Genomic DNA, 15,923 nt, shown 5'->3' with positions numbered 1-15,923 from the left:
TCTTGTATTTCTGCAGATGGGCTGACAGCATAATGCACAGTATTGCTTTTTTTGGCCCTATTTTTTAAATCATGTGTACAGATGATAGTGCAGGAAGCTACTCTGAGGTATTATTTTCCTCAGATAGAGGAGGAGATACAAATCGGGGACATTTTGGGGGTCACCCAGTTCTCCTAGGGCGGCTGGTAATGGCGTACTTGTAAGAAGACAAGGTGGCCCAGTCCCCCGTGTTCTGCCTGTATTAAATCACACCCGTGATTTCCCAGACACTGAGGTCTTTGATGTATTTCTCCAGAAAATTGGGGGTCTTTTGTGATGTGCTGTTTCAAAATTAATGACGGAACAACTCTGTCTGCTCTTGGTTGTTTCCCTGTTGTAGACAGCTGTGGAGATGGGTTGCAGTCTGAACAAACTGGAGAAACGTGAGGAGAAGAGGCCTGGAAACATTTACTCAACTCTGAAGAGACCTCAGGTGGAGACCAAGGTGGATGTGACCTATGAATACTGCTTTCTAGACTTCACCACACTGACTGCCGGTGAGTACCAGGGCCTGGGAGGCTGTCTGGGTGGGACACAGTGTAGGATGAGACCTACTCCACAGTCTAGACAGGACAGTCTAGAGAGGTTGCCCTCTTTCCTAGTGGCTGGTTAAAATATCAACACCTGAGTGAGGTGGCCCGCAACAGTCATCTGACCATTCAGGAGGCTGAGCCTGGACTGCATGGCTTCAGGCCAGCCTGGACTACATGGCAAGACATGAGCTCAAAGAAATAAACCAACCAGTCAGGCAGGCAGGCAAATACAAACTAAAGCCAGCCGTGAGTCTGTGTTGCTTTGAATATGCTTGGCCCAGGGAGTGGCACTATTAGGAGGTATGACCTGTTGGAAGAAGTGTGTCACTGTGAGGGGTAGGCGTTGAGACTCTCCTTCTAGCTTCCTGGAAGACAGTCTTTCCTGGCTGCAGTTGGATCAAGATATTGAGCTCTCAGTTCCTTCTCTAGCACCGTGTCTGCCTGGACGCTGCCTTGCTTGTCTTAGTTTTGGGTTTTAATGCCATGATGATAATGGACTGAACCCCTGAAACTGTAAGCCAACCCTAATTAAATGTTGTCCTTTATAAGAGTTGCTTTGGTCATGGTGTCTCTTCACAGAAATACAACCCTAAGACAGTCAACAAACAGTCCACATGGATGGGCTGAACTCAGCCTGTGGACCAGGTATTTTGTAGACTCTCTGTTTGCCAACCCTGTAGAAGAAAATGTCCTCTATGCTAATTGGTCTATCCCCTGTCTCCCCAAGTTCACTAACCATCATTTCAGTCTTGTCAGTCTGGTTAAGCTTTGCCTCATCTGACAGATGGGGTCTGGGTCATCTCTCACAATCAGTACCCAGGTCTGAGGGGACAGGATGTGGCCCTGGGATGACAGGTAAAGGACGTTCAAGTTACCATGACAGAGTATGTCCTGAGATACTTAGCGTCCTGAGCACCTACTGTGTGCAGTTGGGTTGGTTCTGGGGAATGCAGGAGGTTATTCTGGTAGATAGGGGAGACCCAGTGACATGGCTAAAGAGCTTAATAGGTTCCAGTTGTTAAGAATGGTAGGTAAAATTGAAGACATCTGCTCTTCCCTTTGGGTGGCAGAAAATTGGGAGCATGTGGCAACACGTTCCCTGAGTGTGTCTTAAGACACTGCTTCCTTGGTGTCTGGGGAATAAGTTCAACTTCTGTGAATATGAAGGAGAGAGGGAAGTGTGGGAACGACCTAGGATGGGTGTGTGTGTGTGTGTGTGTGTGTGTGTGTGAAAGGTGACAGAGTCACGTTGACTAATCCCATGGAAATCCAACTCTGGAGATGAGCATCCGAGTGCAGATCTGAGTTTATTACCCAGCCCATAAGCTTGTATACGGTGCTGAATCAATCCCAAGTCCCTAAATCCTTGGCCAGTCGGTCGTATCTCGTCAAATGGTCATCACACTCCAATGAAAGCTCCGTCTAATGAGCTAACTCAGAAGGAGCAGGGGGTGGGGGTGGGGGGAAGAGGGGTTAGCATTGTCACCTGTTAGGACTTGAAGAAGGGGAAGCAGCTACTCTGCCCTGGGCTCAGTTCCTTTTTGCTCTCTCCCAGGGCATCTCCCACAGGGAAGGGCCTTTGAACTGTTGGGGCTAGCCCAAGGGCTGTTCAGAGTGGTAGATCGCCCAGGCCTCTTGAGCTACGTGGTTGGCCCCAGACCATAAAATGGGCTGTCATAGGGCAGTGTATCCTTGTCACCGGCGTTAGAGATGTATTATGTATACATTAGAGATGTATATGAGGATTAGAGATGTATGAGGGGTGTGGTGCCTTCTCCTCTTCCCTTCCTCACATCTCTTCTTGCTGCTGTCCCCTAGTCTAAGGCCCCAGTGCTTCTGGATTTTCAAGGGACACAGACAACTAGGCTTCTTCACACATACCTCTTCCACATCACCAAAACCAAACCCAGTGTCTTCTCTGTTGGATCGCTTCCTTCTCGTCCTCAGCCTGTCTTAACCCATCCAAGGTTTTCATTTTGAGGGTTCAGATTTGCAGAGCTTGCGCCCCCATATGTTGTATATTTGGAACCCACATGATGACACTATGTTAGGAGGTGGCGGAGACAGCGGACTGACTGGAGAGAGTGGTCAATGGGAGCATGCCTCTAAAGAGACCTGGCCACCATGACACCAGCAGCCTCTGCTCTTTGTCTATGTAGAAAGATCTGCAGGAAGTGCCCTGATAGCTGGGACACTGGAGCTCTGGATGCTTTTCTCTCTTTTGTGGTGTTTGCACCTTGGTTATGTTTCTTTTATAATTAGGAGAGTGGCTGCTCACACTTCTAATCCCAGCAGGGGAAGAAATAAGAGTTTGAGACCGGCTCTCATTACACGGTGTCTGTTGTCTGCCACGAGAAAGGGGAGAATACAACAGTGGCTCCACTCGTGAAACAACAAACTCTTTTATTATTCACACCACAGAGCAGAACTGCTGATCGATCAGGGCTGTCACATAAGGACCTAGGAGCCTTGTTTCTTCTGGCAGCCCCATGTAGGGCTGGAAGATGGTTTATAAGCGTAAAACCCATAATGACCTGAGCCAAGTTACAGTTATAATTTTACCGATCAGAACTCGGGGATTAGGGACTTTCCCAAGTGTTCCATCATTGTCGGCTGACATTGATTTTGCTTAAGCAATCAAATTCATTTGTTCTTACTGTTGTTAGGAGCAGGCATCATGTTTTGAGTAACTATTGTTGCTTAGAGAGGGAGTTGGTCAGCTTAGGTAAAATGGAGTCAAAAGTCAAAATGGCGGTACTTAAGACAAGTTCCTTTTATCACCTCCCAACACTCTGTGTGTGCATGGCACCATCCCATGAGCTGGGAGCCTGGATGGAATAAGGGGTGAGGTTGAGGGTCAGTGAGGGCAGGTGGCCTTTCTCTGTGTGTCCTGGCTGTCCAGATGTGAGCTACATCATTCTTCCACACCCTTCTGTCACGGTGGAGAGAAGCTTCTGATGCAGTGAGCTGAATAAATCTTCTCTCTTATAGAAGAGTCATTTAGATTGCAGTAAGGCCCCATGAACACACGCCGTCCGTAGCCCACCCCCATCCTGTTCATCAGTACAGTTACGGCCTCACCTGGTTTGTTTCTCTGGGCTGCAGTGACTGTCTCCTCATAGTTTTCTGACATTGTGCTTTCCTCAGTGGGGTGACTTTGTTGTTGAAATAAACTTGCGTCCATCACCAAAAGTTAGAACAGCCCAGCTTTCTTGTTTCTGCCTGATCCCACTGCACCTCTACCCAAAGCCTACCTGTGATTCTGATCTCTCCTTAAATGTTACCAGATTCCCTCTGACCTCATTCTCTTGTCATGCTGCTGCTGCTGCTGCTGCTTTGGGCTTCACTGGGTCTCCCTGTGTAGTTCAGGCTGGCCTGGAACTCTCAGATCTCAAGCTTAGCATCCCGAGTGCTGGGCTCACGGGTGGGCACTGCCATACCTGGCTTCTCTCTCCGATCTCTTTCTCTGTGACTGTCTGATCCTTCTTTGTACAACCCCTCTACAGACCAAAGCAATTGTTCATATTAGCATCCAGTTTAGTGAACTAATAATTTGGGGGCAGGGTGGGTTACTAACAGGAGTGTGGGTAGGAGTTACTTAACAGGAGCAGGGGGACTCAAAAGCAGCTGCATCACTGGAAAGCCTACCCCAACATTCAGTGACTCAGGAAAACTGTAGTTCTGGAGCTTTCTACACAGCTGGCATGCATTTGGACAGATCCAAGAGTCTCCATTCCTCTGCTGGCCTGGTTGGAGTCTCTTTGCCTATTGGAGTTTTCTCCTTTTACAAAGCCCAAGAACCTTTCTGTCCCCAAGTTTCTTCTTTCCCAGACTGTAACCTTTTGTTTGCCTCCCAGTCTCAGGAGGAGCCTCTTCTTCCTCCCTCCTAGAGGGAGAGTTTGAATTTGAAGGAAACTGCTCACAATGGCCTCAACCACCCCAGGTGCGGTGTATTTTACTTCTTATTGTTAATTCTTTGCTGTCTGCCTCCGGGCATCCTCACAGGGTAGAACTCCTGTCCTAAGTCTGAAGATTGTTTCTGTATTCTGAAGTACTCAGTGGGCAGGGCAATGCCTGGCACTTAATAGATAGTTAATATTTGAGAAATGAAGGTTCAACCAATAGGTATTTTTGAATCCTGCTCTTCTACAACTTAATGCTGTGGAGTGAGGTACCCACCCCGTCATCCATGTACTCTAAAAGCCTGACTTAATGGCTTGATGTGATTAAATCACTCACACATAGTGCGCTATAATCTATGGAGCAGTCCCCTTTATTGGACTTTTAAGTTATTTTGGGGATCTGAGATATTATAAATAATGTACATAAATTCTTCATGCACATTTTTGATGATTTCCTTGGGAATCGTCAGGCAAAGTTTATAGCTCTCAGGACTCTGATAAGTTGCCAACCTGCCCTCTAAATAGGGCCTGTTTGCCCAAGACACATGTCTGACCAGACTCAACGCCTTGGCAGGTTTTTCTGCACTGATGAAGTGAAGGTTTAGCATATTCTGGGCTCTCCTTTGCCTAGCACTGCCTTTGTGAACCCTCACCATATCCCCTTTGAAGGACTGAGTCTACAGCTCCTGCACTGTGCTCTCCTAAGACCCTCTTTTCCCAGCTATCCTGTCTGTGTAGGCCCCACCCCTTCCTGCTACTAAGCTTCTGCTGAGCTGGAGCCATTCCTTCTCCACCATCCCTTCAGAGTTAACCTCTTCTGAAGCCTAAATGTCTGTCAATTCATCCTGAACACAATTCTACTTCTTCATACCGTGAGCCCATTCTTTTTCCTTCAGGGTAAAGACCAGATGTTGTTTCTCTTTCTTAGTCACTGAGAAGAGCTTGTCCTAAAGTGTCAAGGACCAGCCTTAGCTTGGAGAGGGGTTCTGAGGAAGGGGTGTTTGAGAGAGGCAAAAGGAATAACTTGAAGTCAGTTGTGGGGTACAAGCTGACAGCCTTGTGTTCTGCTCAAGACAGCTATCCAGAGATCTCTTCTAGAAAGTTCAGCTCATGCTAGAAAAGATTCTAAAGGAGCTGTGTTTACTCCCTCAGTAGTTCTCTCTGTGTAGCTCTCTCTCGAACACCAAAGCCCTGTCTTTTATTTACATATCAATACATTTACTCCAGGTTCCCTTTTGGTTATCCCAAGAATCAGCATTTTTTGACCTTAGCCCCTTGATTCTAAGACACCAAGTACATTTTTTAACATGGCAAATAAATTCAGAGCTCTGTCTGCCTTTGTAAGCACAGACAATAAGCTTAGCTAGGTGGAATCCAGCTCTGAAATCACCATTTCTGCCATGCATGGGCCTAAACTAGTTCTGACTCAGGCTGACCTTGAATCTAGAAATCTGCTTGCCTTTGTAAACACAAACAATAAACTTAGCTGAGTGGGATCTTGCCCTGTGGTGGGATCACTAGTCCCTAATTTTTTTTTTATCTCCTTTCTTAATACCTCTCTGACAGTGTAGCTTTATAAGTCAATGAAGCCCCTCACATAATTCATATTGCATCCTTATTTTTGCATAGTTGAAAATTCTAAGTTCTTGAACTCATGTTTTCAGATTTCTTTCCCACAGCCTTAACAGCTGTTCTCAAGGTCATAGCATTTACCGTTTTGCTAAGGACATTAGACCCACCCTTGCCTCCCTGAGTTTCTGGTGGCCCCTATAACTGCCTCAAAACTCAGTGCCAGGACACCTCAGGGCAAAGTTCAAACCTAGATCTCCTCAGCTGGGAGGTTTGAGATCTGCCAGTGTGTTCAGAATTAGCCAGGTAGAAGAGAAGCTAACGATATGATAGGAAGGAAGACACTACCATTCCAGAAAGTACAAGGACCTATTCAGCAGACAAAACCCAGAGGCAATACTCTCTATGTGGGGAGCTGCAGTTGGGTTGGAGTGTGGCCTTTGGGGACAGTAAGTGCCGGTCAGATGATACAAAGTCTTCGTTGAGGCTGGAAAGATATCTTAGTCAGTAAAGTGTTTGCTGTGTAAGCATAAGATCTGATTTTGATCCCCAGAACCTAGGTTAAAAAGACAGACACTGGGGAAGCTTTTGGGTTTCTCTGGCTAACTGTCTTAGCTGAATTGGTGAGCTGCAGGTAAAAATGAGAAACCAAGAATCAAAAACTGAAGTGGAGAGACACTGAGGAGACATGCAAGATTGACCTTTGACTTCTATGTATACTTACAACCTCACAGACACAGGCACCTGACACAGATATTAACATGTACTCACAGTCACACTGTGACTCACATACATATACAGATGTGAACATGCATAGACACATGCACATACTCATACAGACATGAACATGCACTGCATACACACTCACAAACATACATACACACAGCTGCACACAACTCACACACACACACACACACAGTTTCATATACCTATACATACTCATGCACACACACTCAGTTCTACACATGTAGATAGATGCACACACTTTCACACACACACAGTCACACATACATATGTATATACACACAGACAGACAGACTGACAGACAGATAGATGCACACAGGCATGGAGTTTTAGTTGTTGAGTTGATGAATTTAGGCTCTATCAAGAGTCCTGAAAGTTTGTAAGATAGGGAAAGGGTATGTGTTGTATTTTGGAAAGATTTTTTCTAAGTTTAGTTGGAAGGGTGAAAGGGGCAACATTAAGGGAGAGATCACTGTTTGGAAATCCTTGCAGTCATCAGACAAGGAGCAGGTGGCCTCAGACAAGGCAATGACAGTGGGAACAGAAGTGGTGGGTCATGAGAAATCAGGAGCAGTCAGCCCTGGGGACTGCCAGGCACCTGGGCCTGGGCATCAGTGTCACACAGTGGGTGCTCTGCCTCTGCCTTAAGCATCTGTTAGCTGTGGAGCACCAAGAGCTAGGAAAGAGATGGCCTCTCCTCACATCTTAATGTACTCACACTTTTATTTTCAGAAGCTCTGATTGCCATGACAGGTAGTAAGTAGGAAATGAGACCAGAAGCAAGAGAGAGCAGGTGCAGGACCAGCCTGTGAGCCCTGTTGCACACTGTGCATACTCGGCTGCATGCAATAAAACACACCCATATTACGTATGTAGTGTGGATGAATGGAAACATCTTCCCAGACACTACCACATTCAGGACAGAGAGCTTCGCACAGGCTGTCCTGGCGCTCATGCTCTTGGCGTACAACAGGGAGCGCAGGGGGTTCTGGGTAGAGGCCCGGACAACTCCTGTCTTCTTTTTCCCTTTATATTTGCTTCGCTTCATTTCTCTTCTTCCCTTCCAAATGGCACCTACAGTGTGTCAGCCCTTGTGTCTGGCTCCTTTGATCTGGCCTCTGACTCCTCCACTCCACTGTTACGAGAGCCTGAGCCTTCTAGTTCCCAGCACTCGCTGCAACCATTTGATCCTTTTCCTGTTGAGCACTGGACTAGGTCCAGTTTGGAGCTATTAGAAGAAATGTCTCTGTGAATATATGTGAACGGGTCTCGGTGTGTGTGTGTGTGTGTGTGTGTGTGTGTGTGTGTGTGTAGATAAGTTTATGGTACAAATACAGTGTGTGTGTGTGTGTGTGTGTGTGTAGATAAGTTTATGGTACAAATACAGCAGGGACGGAGTTGTCAGGGTGTTTAGCATGTATGAATTTTTAAGATGCTACCTCATTGCTTCCCAGAGTGTTTGAGCCTCTGTACATTGCTAACAGTGACACAGTGATGATGGAAATGGCTAGCTTACTTATTTACATGAATTAGAGACATTTACTCTGGTTCTGGTATTGCACCAATCTCTCTGTCTCTGTTTCTGTCTCTGTCCCTTTTTCTCTAAGACAGGGAAGTACCAGCTGTCCTGGAATTTTCTAGGTCGTCTGGGCTGGGCTCATATTTGTAGCAGCCTCTCTGCCTTAGCTTCCTGAATGCTGACATCACAGGCATGTGTTGTTTGTCATGCCTTACACGTGTGATGCTGGAGAGGGAACACAGGGCTTTGTGCATGCTAGGCAAGCACTTGACCAGCTGAGCTACATCTCTGGTTCATGTTATTATTATTATTATTACTATTACTACTACATATAATAATAGATAACATATTATATAATTATATATATTCCTAGAAATGCTGGCATTATGTAATATATTAATTATATATCATATATAATATACAATACATTATCACCATACAATATATTAATATAATTATGCATAATAATTACTTTAATTTTTATTATTACACAGAAAGAGGACCCATGTAAGGTAGGCTTAGTGTCTTTTATTAAACAGAAAAGTAGACAGAAATATAACTCACAGAGGTAATGAAACTAGTTAGTATTTGGGGCCCTGCTGCCAAGGGTTGGTGGAATGGGCCCTTCCTTCTAAATGATGCCCAAATGTTCCCACCCACTCTGGGTTCCCTGAACGCCTCAATGTCTGGCCTTCTGTGGCAAGCATTAGCTAAATTCAAGAGTTTGCTCACGGCCTGCACCTTCACACTCACCTCCTTCTCTCCTGTTCTTGTAGTTGTTCCCATGATGCACAGCACATTCCCACAGCAGGCCTCATGACCACATTTAAAACATTCCCCTCCCTGTGGTTTTCCTGTCTGGGGCTCCATAAGAGCTGGCCTTTGGGATTTTTCTGATATTGTGCTGACAAGGCTTATACTTGCATGTTTGCTGCCAGCCTTTCATCCTTAAATGCTGTGTGCGAGTTTTGTTTGGTCGTGATAAGAGCACAGGGAACGTTTTTTTCTTCAAAACATGCGTGCTGTGCAATGAATCATAGACGGGTCCCCTGTCATTTAGCTTCTAGCTTGGGCAGCGGTAGCCCCAGACACCACCACAAAAGCAGCCCAGTCAGTCTGGAATTTGTCCTCTCTAATGCTGTGGTCTCCCTACAGCTGGGAGAAAGACTGGGCCTAGATGACAGGCCACAGTTTTTTATCGCATTCTGAAAATTAATTTATCACTATTATTGTTAGTCCTTGGCCCCGAGTTGTGTGTTTAGCGGTGAGTTAAATGCCTGGTGCTATTGGCCGGGGCTGGTGATGGGGAATAGGGAAGCTTGGAGCATCAGCACAGAAATGTCCAGGGTCAGCCATGGTGGCTGCGTGCGAGGCTTGTTGGACTCCCTGGATACCCATTCTCTGCCTCAGGGAGGTCTCTGAGTCAGTAAGTCTGAGACAAAGCCTTTAAACCTTCATTTGCAGTGAGTTTCAGGTGTGGAAAGGCCACTGGCCAAGGGCCACAGTTGAGAACTTTCCAAGTTGTACGTTTTCTTTACCTGAGTGAAGGTAGTATCAATGTTGGTGGCAGCTTGTGGTGGCGCACGCCTTTAATCCCAGCACTTGGGAGGCAGAGGCAGGTGGATTTCTGAGTTCGAGGCCAGCCTGGTCTACAGAGTGAGTTCCAGGACAGCCAGGGCTATACAGAGAAACTCTGTCTTGAAAAAACCAATATATATATATATATGTATATATATGTATATATATGTATGTGTATATATATATAATAGTTACAGATCTACCTAGACATAAACCATCATATATTTTACGCTCTTTAAGTAGCTTATATTTCAGAGGACATAAGGCAAACCAATACAGTTACTCTTTTTAAAACGTTTTTATTTATTACTGAGTGTTATGTGCGTGCCATGCTGTGTGTTGGGGAGCAAAGGACAATTTGCAGGGGTCATTTTTCCTCCCACCACATGGGTCCCAGGAATTGAACTTGCGCCTTTGGGCTTGGCCGCAAGCACCTGTATCTGTTGAGTCATTGGCCCCAATTAATTTATTTCTGTATTCCTGAGACAAGGCCACATCATGTAGCCTTGGTTGGCCTGTAACTCATTATGAAGACTAGGGTGGCCTCCAGAAATATACTTGCCTTTGCCTCTTGGATGCTGGGGTTAAAAGCATACAACACCATGCCCAGCCCAACACAGTTATTTTTAAACTTCGTTTACAAATTTGTCACAAACCCCTGCTGTGTGCCAGTTCATCCTGGAGGGGCCCAGGCCTGGCTAGTATTGAAGCTGCAAGGGAGGCAGCTGGGGCTGGAGTTGAGCAGGGAGGCATGTGTTACTGTATTCGTGGACATCATAACGGATGAGTGGGTGACAGTGTGCACAGTGTGGGTGTTCTCTCCACAACCCCCAGGGCTGTGTGAGCCTCCTGCAGTTGTCTTTGTTCCCAGGCTATCCTCCAGGCCACTGTTTGTGTGTGTGTGTGTGTGTGTGTGTGTGTGTGTGTGTGTAGGCTGGGGCTTTCTATAGTAAGCAGTTAGTGCTGTGAAAGTGGAGGTTCGCCATCCCTTATGAAGAGTGCCCTCCAGGAGGTAGGCTTTCAGGAAGATCCCCTAAAAGGAGGCAGCGTTTGCTGAATTGGAGGAGAGAGTGGTTCTAGATCTGCCTTGTGTTGGACAGTCCTGTGCTGGGAAGGGAGCAGTGGGGTACAGGGTCAGGGAGAAAGCTGTGTGTTCTGACCCTGGAGTTGCTGCTGGGAGAAAAGCATGAGCCAAGAGAGTAGGTGCTGGCTTTTCTGGTGCCAAGGCTACCTGAGGTCCTAAGGGGCCTTGGGGGAGATGACGTGTGCACACGGAGTATCTGGGTTTCACATGCAGCTGAGATTTGGGCCCAGGGATTCTCCAGATGTGGCCCCCTTCTTATAGGAATGCAAAGTCTTGGTCCCTACTCCAGATGCTGTGAAATAGAAAACAGTCCCCATGTGATAAATCCCTCCGATGCTTCTGATGCTTCTTCAGTTTGAGACAACAGGGGTAAGGGTTCTTCCCACTTTCCTGGAGGGGTGCATTGAGAAGCGGGACAGAAAAGTAGATGGGACTGAGGATTTAGAAGGAGGCTATGTGGTCCAGGCAGAGCACTGGGTGGGTGAGGAACAGCTCTCTGCTTACTAGGGACCTTCTGGTAATGGGCTGGGTCTTCTGACAGCTAGCTTTTGACTCAGGAACCTTGGGGAAAGTGAGTATGTGACCTTTCACCCTCCTTCAAAATTGGAGTTCAGTGTTCCGGCTCTGCTCAGCACGCACAGCCTCCTGCCCAGTCACATCCTAACATCTAGACAGGCTTCTGTTTCCAGTTCTGTGGCTTTCACATTTAGAACTAATTGCTCACTCCAGAGGTGGACTGGCAGGTCTTAGCAAGCTAATCCAGCCTCAGATCCTCTGTGGGAGCCATTGCCTTGATAAGGTCTCTACTGCCTCTGACTTTCCACCACCCTTTCCCGACTCTTCTTGGTTCCCTACCAGACTGACCAAGTTCCACAGAAATTACCTGGGATCCACAGTTAGGACATGTATGAATGGACCTGACTTGCCATGTCAGGCATTTATTGTGTTAACATCTGACTAGGATGTACAAGGCCATCTGGAAGCTATGGAAAGGCAAGGCAAGCAGGGGTGAGGCTTATGTGCCTTGCAGGAGAGTTCTTGGTGAGAGAGGGTTTCACCACAGGGTTCTTTTAGCCTGAGCCTGGAGGACTCTGAAGTGTTTGTTGAGCACCCATGAGTAAAGGAGATATCATAAATGAGACCTGCAGCGTTGTAAGAGAACCTGTGATCTTTGTGACCTTTGCCACTTTGAGAGGCAGGCTTGTGGCCTGGGTCTGAGCTGTGGCTTCACTTTTCACACCCTCTAGGCCTAGAGGTGCTTCTGTCAGTCACAAGCCATAATGGCACACAGCTCTTAGGTCTGCTGCATTTTGGCTTGCCTGGAGAATCCTTGTGGGCCTCCCATTTGTTGTGACAGGAGCTACAGGCTTGGGTGACAAGGACAGTCATGATAACATGACTGACAGCAGTAACAGACAAAAAGGACTCTGCTCATCACCTGTTGGAGACCTCTCTCTCTCTCTCTCTCTCTCTCTCTCTCTCTCTCTCTCTCTCTCTGTGTGTGTGTGTGTGTGTGTGTGGACTCTCTCTAGTTGTGTTCCTCAGAGATTGTCCCCCTTTTTTATTGACAAGGTCTCTTACTGGCCTGGAACTCACCACCTAAGCTAAGAGGGCTGACCAGTGAGCTCAGAGATTCTCCTGTTTGCCTCCCAATGCTGGGGTTACAGCCACACACCATGCTCTGTTTGGTGAGACTACTTTGCTTACCGAGAACATGAATGTTAGCTAAAGAGCCTGCTGGAGTGGGTCTCTGGCTTCCCTGTGCCACTTGTTCTAAGATAGGGCAAAGTTTGGCCTGTAGCTAAGATTTAGGAGGCCAGACATGAACTTGGGCAGGTGAGGATGGTTGGTTTGTAGTGTCAGCTTTGTAAACAAAGCAAAGTCAGACTTGAGCTTGAGTCCCGGGAGACATTTTTCATTGCTAGGAATTTGCTGTGGTGTCTAGGGAGAATCAGTCTCTATGAAACCATCTGCCCCAACCAGTGCAGTTTTCAGACTGCTTGCTTAGTTTTTCTGACCCATCTTTAGGTTCTGTGTCATCAGTAAAGGGGGAGGCAGAAAGTGTTTATATATTTAATTTCAGTTTGGGTAAAAGCCACCGTTGGGCATTGTGATGTTATCTATCCCTGCCTGGTTTTAGTTCCTATATTTGCTAAGGGTCAGTTTCTGTTTTGAAGACTCATGCAAAGAGTTGAGTTGTGTGACTTCGGCTGGAAGGTATGCTAGAAACAGACCTTGCTTTTAAACAGAATATGCAAAATATGGTTCCCAAAAGGAAATTGCTTCCTATAAAACACATCTCAAGCTTGCAGATTTTGGGAGATGGATGAGGTCCTGTGAATGACATGGCTTAGGCCTTGAGAGCAAGGTTCCTGTATGTATCTTCTCCGATGCTGCCTTTTGATGTTGTTCTTGGTACTAATGTTATCCTCCTATGCTTACTAATGGGAATGATAAGATTAGATTTAAGGATGCTGGGAATTCTCCACTTTCCTGTCTCAATGCAAAACTCTTAGTGCTCTGGTCCCAGCCACTCTGAATCTAGATCAAGAAGCAACACGTAGTATTGTGTGCAGATAGACTCTGGGGTGAGCCTGTGTGTGATCCAAGCAGTCAAATTCAGGAACTCAAGGCTCCCTTTAGTAGGTGGGATTCCCTAGTAATGACTGTTAAATGTTAAAGCAAAATTAAATGGTTATTTTCTGTAGAGGCCCATAATAAAAGCAGCCTGTCATAATTTTTAATCTATTTTAACTAAAGTGGAACAGAAAGACCAACAAGATGGCTCAGTGCTTAAAGGCACTTGCTGCTAAGCCTTAAAGACATGAATTTAATCCCCAGGACCTGAGTGTTGGTAGGAGAGAACCTTCTCTCTTTCAGGTTGTCCTCTGACAAAATAAATTTTTAAAAAAGAGTGGAATGGAAAACAAGTTATTGTTTTATGTGGCCTATAAATTGTTACCAATATGATTTAGAAGGATTTTTATCAAGGGGCTTTATCCAGTTTGATGGAATTCTGTCTCATTTTCATAGTGTACATTAACTATGCAAACTGATGGTTTTGTCATGCAGGTAGACCACGCCTTTTCTCCCCATCTATCTCCTGTCTCAGTGTTATCCTAAGTGACCAGATTTCACTGATTGCTCACTTTTGGAAGAAAAGGGACCAGTAGGTTTTATCTCTGAAGCCTTTCTCACTTGTGTTTCTCACTTGTGTCCCTGGAATTCAGCCTAGAAAGTCACCGTCTTTGAAAACCTGCCCTTGGGTCATATATAAGTAAAGTGAAGCAGGCAGAGCAGACTTCCTGAGCTTCTCTCCCATCTTGCTGTAGAAGCATGCTCTTAGGGGCACACACTCTTAGGGGCACACACTCTTAGGGGCACACACACTTAGGGGCACACATAGGATTCATGGGGAGCAGGATGTGCCAGTTGTTGATAGGTTCACTGGGTCCTTTTAAGAGGAGGGGGATAATGGGGGTGGTGGTACTCACCTTTAATCCCAGCACTCACAATCGGGAGGCAGAGAGAGGTGGATCTCTGAGTTCAAGGCCAGCCTGGTCTAAATAGTGAGTTCTGGAACAGCTAGAGCTACACAGAGAAACCCTATCTCAAAACACGAAAGCAAAAACAAACCACCAACACCAACAAAAACAAAAAAGAGGAGGGGAATATTTCAGGACTCTCTCATGGGTATAAATTCAGCATTAGTCTAGAAGCATGAATGCTGATCTGCTTTCTGAGGGAGTGGGCATGCTTGTTGGAGTGGTGTGTGTGTGTGTGTGTGTGTGTGTGTGTGTGTGTGTTGTGTGTGTGTCTTCCTTAAAGATAGACACAGCACTGTCATTTTGGAGAGGCATTAACCTTTACTTATTGTTGCCTGGTTAATTCCTGCTTGCTTGGATATTTGTCTGCTGGTTGGGCTACAGAAAGGCCCTGATAATCCCACACCAAGTGTAATATTTGGCCACATTCAACTGAAGCTTAGGATACCCCAGAGCTTCAGTCAAGCCAGTGAGCTGTGCTTTTAGGCTGAGCTTAAGAGCTGTATGGAATACACTCAGGGGACATGCCTTGGGTGTTCAGTCAGTTAGGGCTTTCTGGTGAGAAATGATCTGGCTAGCCATAGCAAGACGAAGCTTATGAAAGAAAAGTTATTGGTGCTATGTCTACTCGCCTGGGTGGATAAGAAGGATTCTGGGATTGGGGGAAGGACAGAGGCTTGCTCTCTGCTTTGCTGTATTCCCCAAATGGTCTGCCCAGTTGTTTCCCTTCTTATTATGAACTGATTCATGTTAATGTGTAAATGATAACAAAGGATTATTCCTATTTCATTGTGGCTTGCTTTTTAGTGATGATTTATTATTCTAAGAATTTCATAATGCTTGTAAGGTGTTTTGATTGGACCCACCACCCCAACTTCCTTTCCTCCAATTCCTTCCCTTTTCACCATTTCCCCTTGCAGCTTAATGTGCCCCACCCTTTAAAAAAAAAACAAACTACTGATTCTCCTTAGTGTTGTCGTGTATGTGCATGGATGTGGGACCATCTACTGAAGTGTGGGTAACCTCTCAGGGTCCTACATCCCCACACACCAACTCTCCTTCAGGAGCCATCAGTTGCCAATAGCTCCTTTGTTAGGGGTGGTATACTCCATGAGACCCTTCCCCACCCATGCCAGGTTTAGCCTAGCCTGCCTGAATTCACACAGGTCTTGCACATGCAGTCATTAACTGTAGTGAGTTTATGTGTGCAATAGCCTTGTATCGAGCAAAAATAGCCTTGTATCTTCCTCTACACATACCTACTTCCCTCTGGCTCATACAGGTTCCCTTTTCCTCCTGTCCATAATAATCTCTGAGCCCTGAGTGGAAGAAGGCATGATACAGATATCTTTGTTAGTGCTGAATACTTCACAGTATCTTCTTCCCTGTATGTTGACTGCTTGTGGGTCT

The 15,923-nt window shown here is 46.0% G+C and overlaps 1 protein-coding gene across 2 annotated transcripts in view; it reads left to right on the top strand.

Annotated features, from left to right (window-relative positions):
- Positions 1–15,923, top strand: part of Rftn1 (raftlin, lipid raft linker 1) — a 200,759-nt gene that overhangs the window by 18,910 nt on the left and 165,926 nt on the right. For both annotated transcript variants that reach the window (XM_034521773.2, XM_034521771.2), the window contains exon 2: positions 380–536. In XM_034521773.2, coding sequence (XP_034377664.1) covers positions 392–536 — 145 coding nt within the window. In that variant the 5' untranslated portion in view covers positions 380–391. The remainder of the gene's footprint in view (positions 1–379; positions 537–15,923) is intronic.

This window comes from Arvicanthis niloticus, chromosome 17 (genome assembly GCF_011762505.2).
Source record: "Arvicanthis niloticus isolate mArvNil1 chromosome 17, mArvNil1.pat.X, whole genome shotgun sequence".
In the NCBI taxonomy this organism is placed as follows: domain Eukaryota; kingdom Metazoa; phylum Chordata; class Mammalia; order Rodentia; family Muridae; genus Arvicanthis; species Arvicanthis niloticus.
The sequence above is the reverse complement of the archived record's forward strand: the minus strand, read 5'-3'. Positions and strand labels throughout refer to the sequence as shown.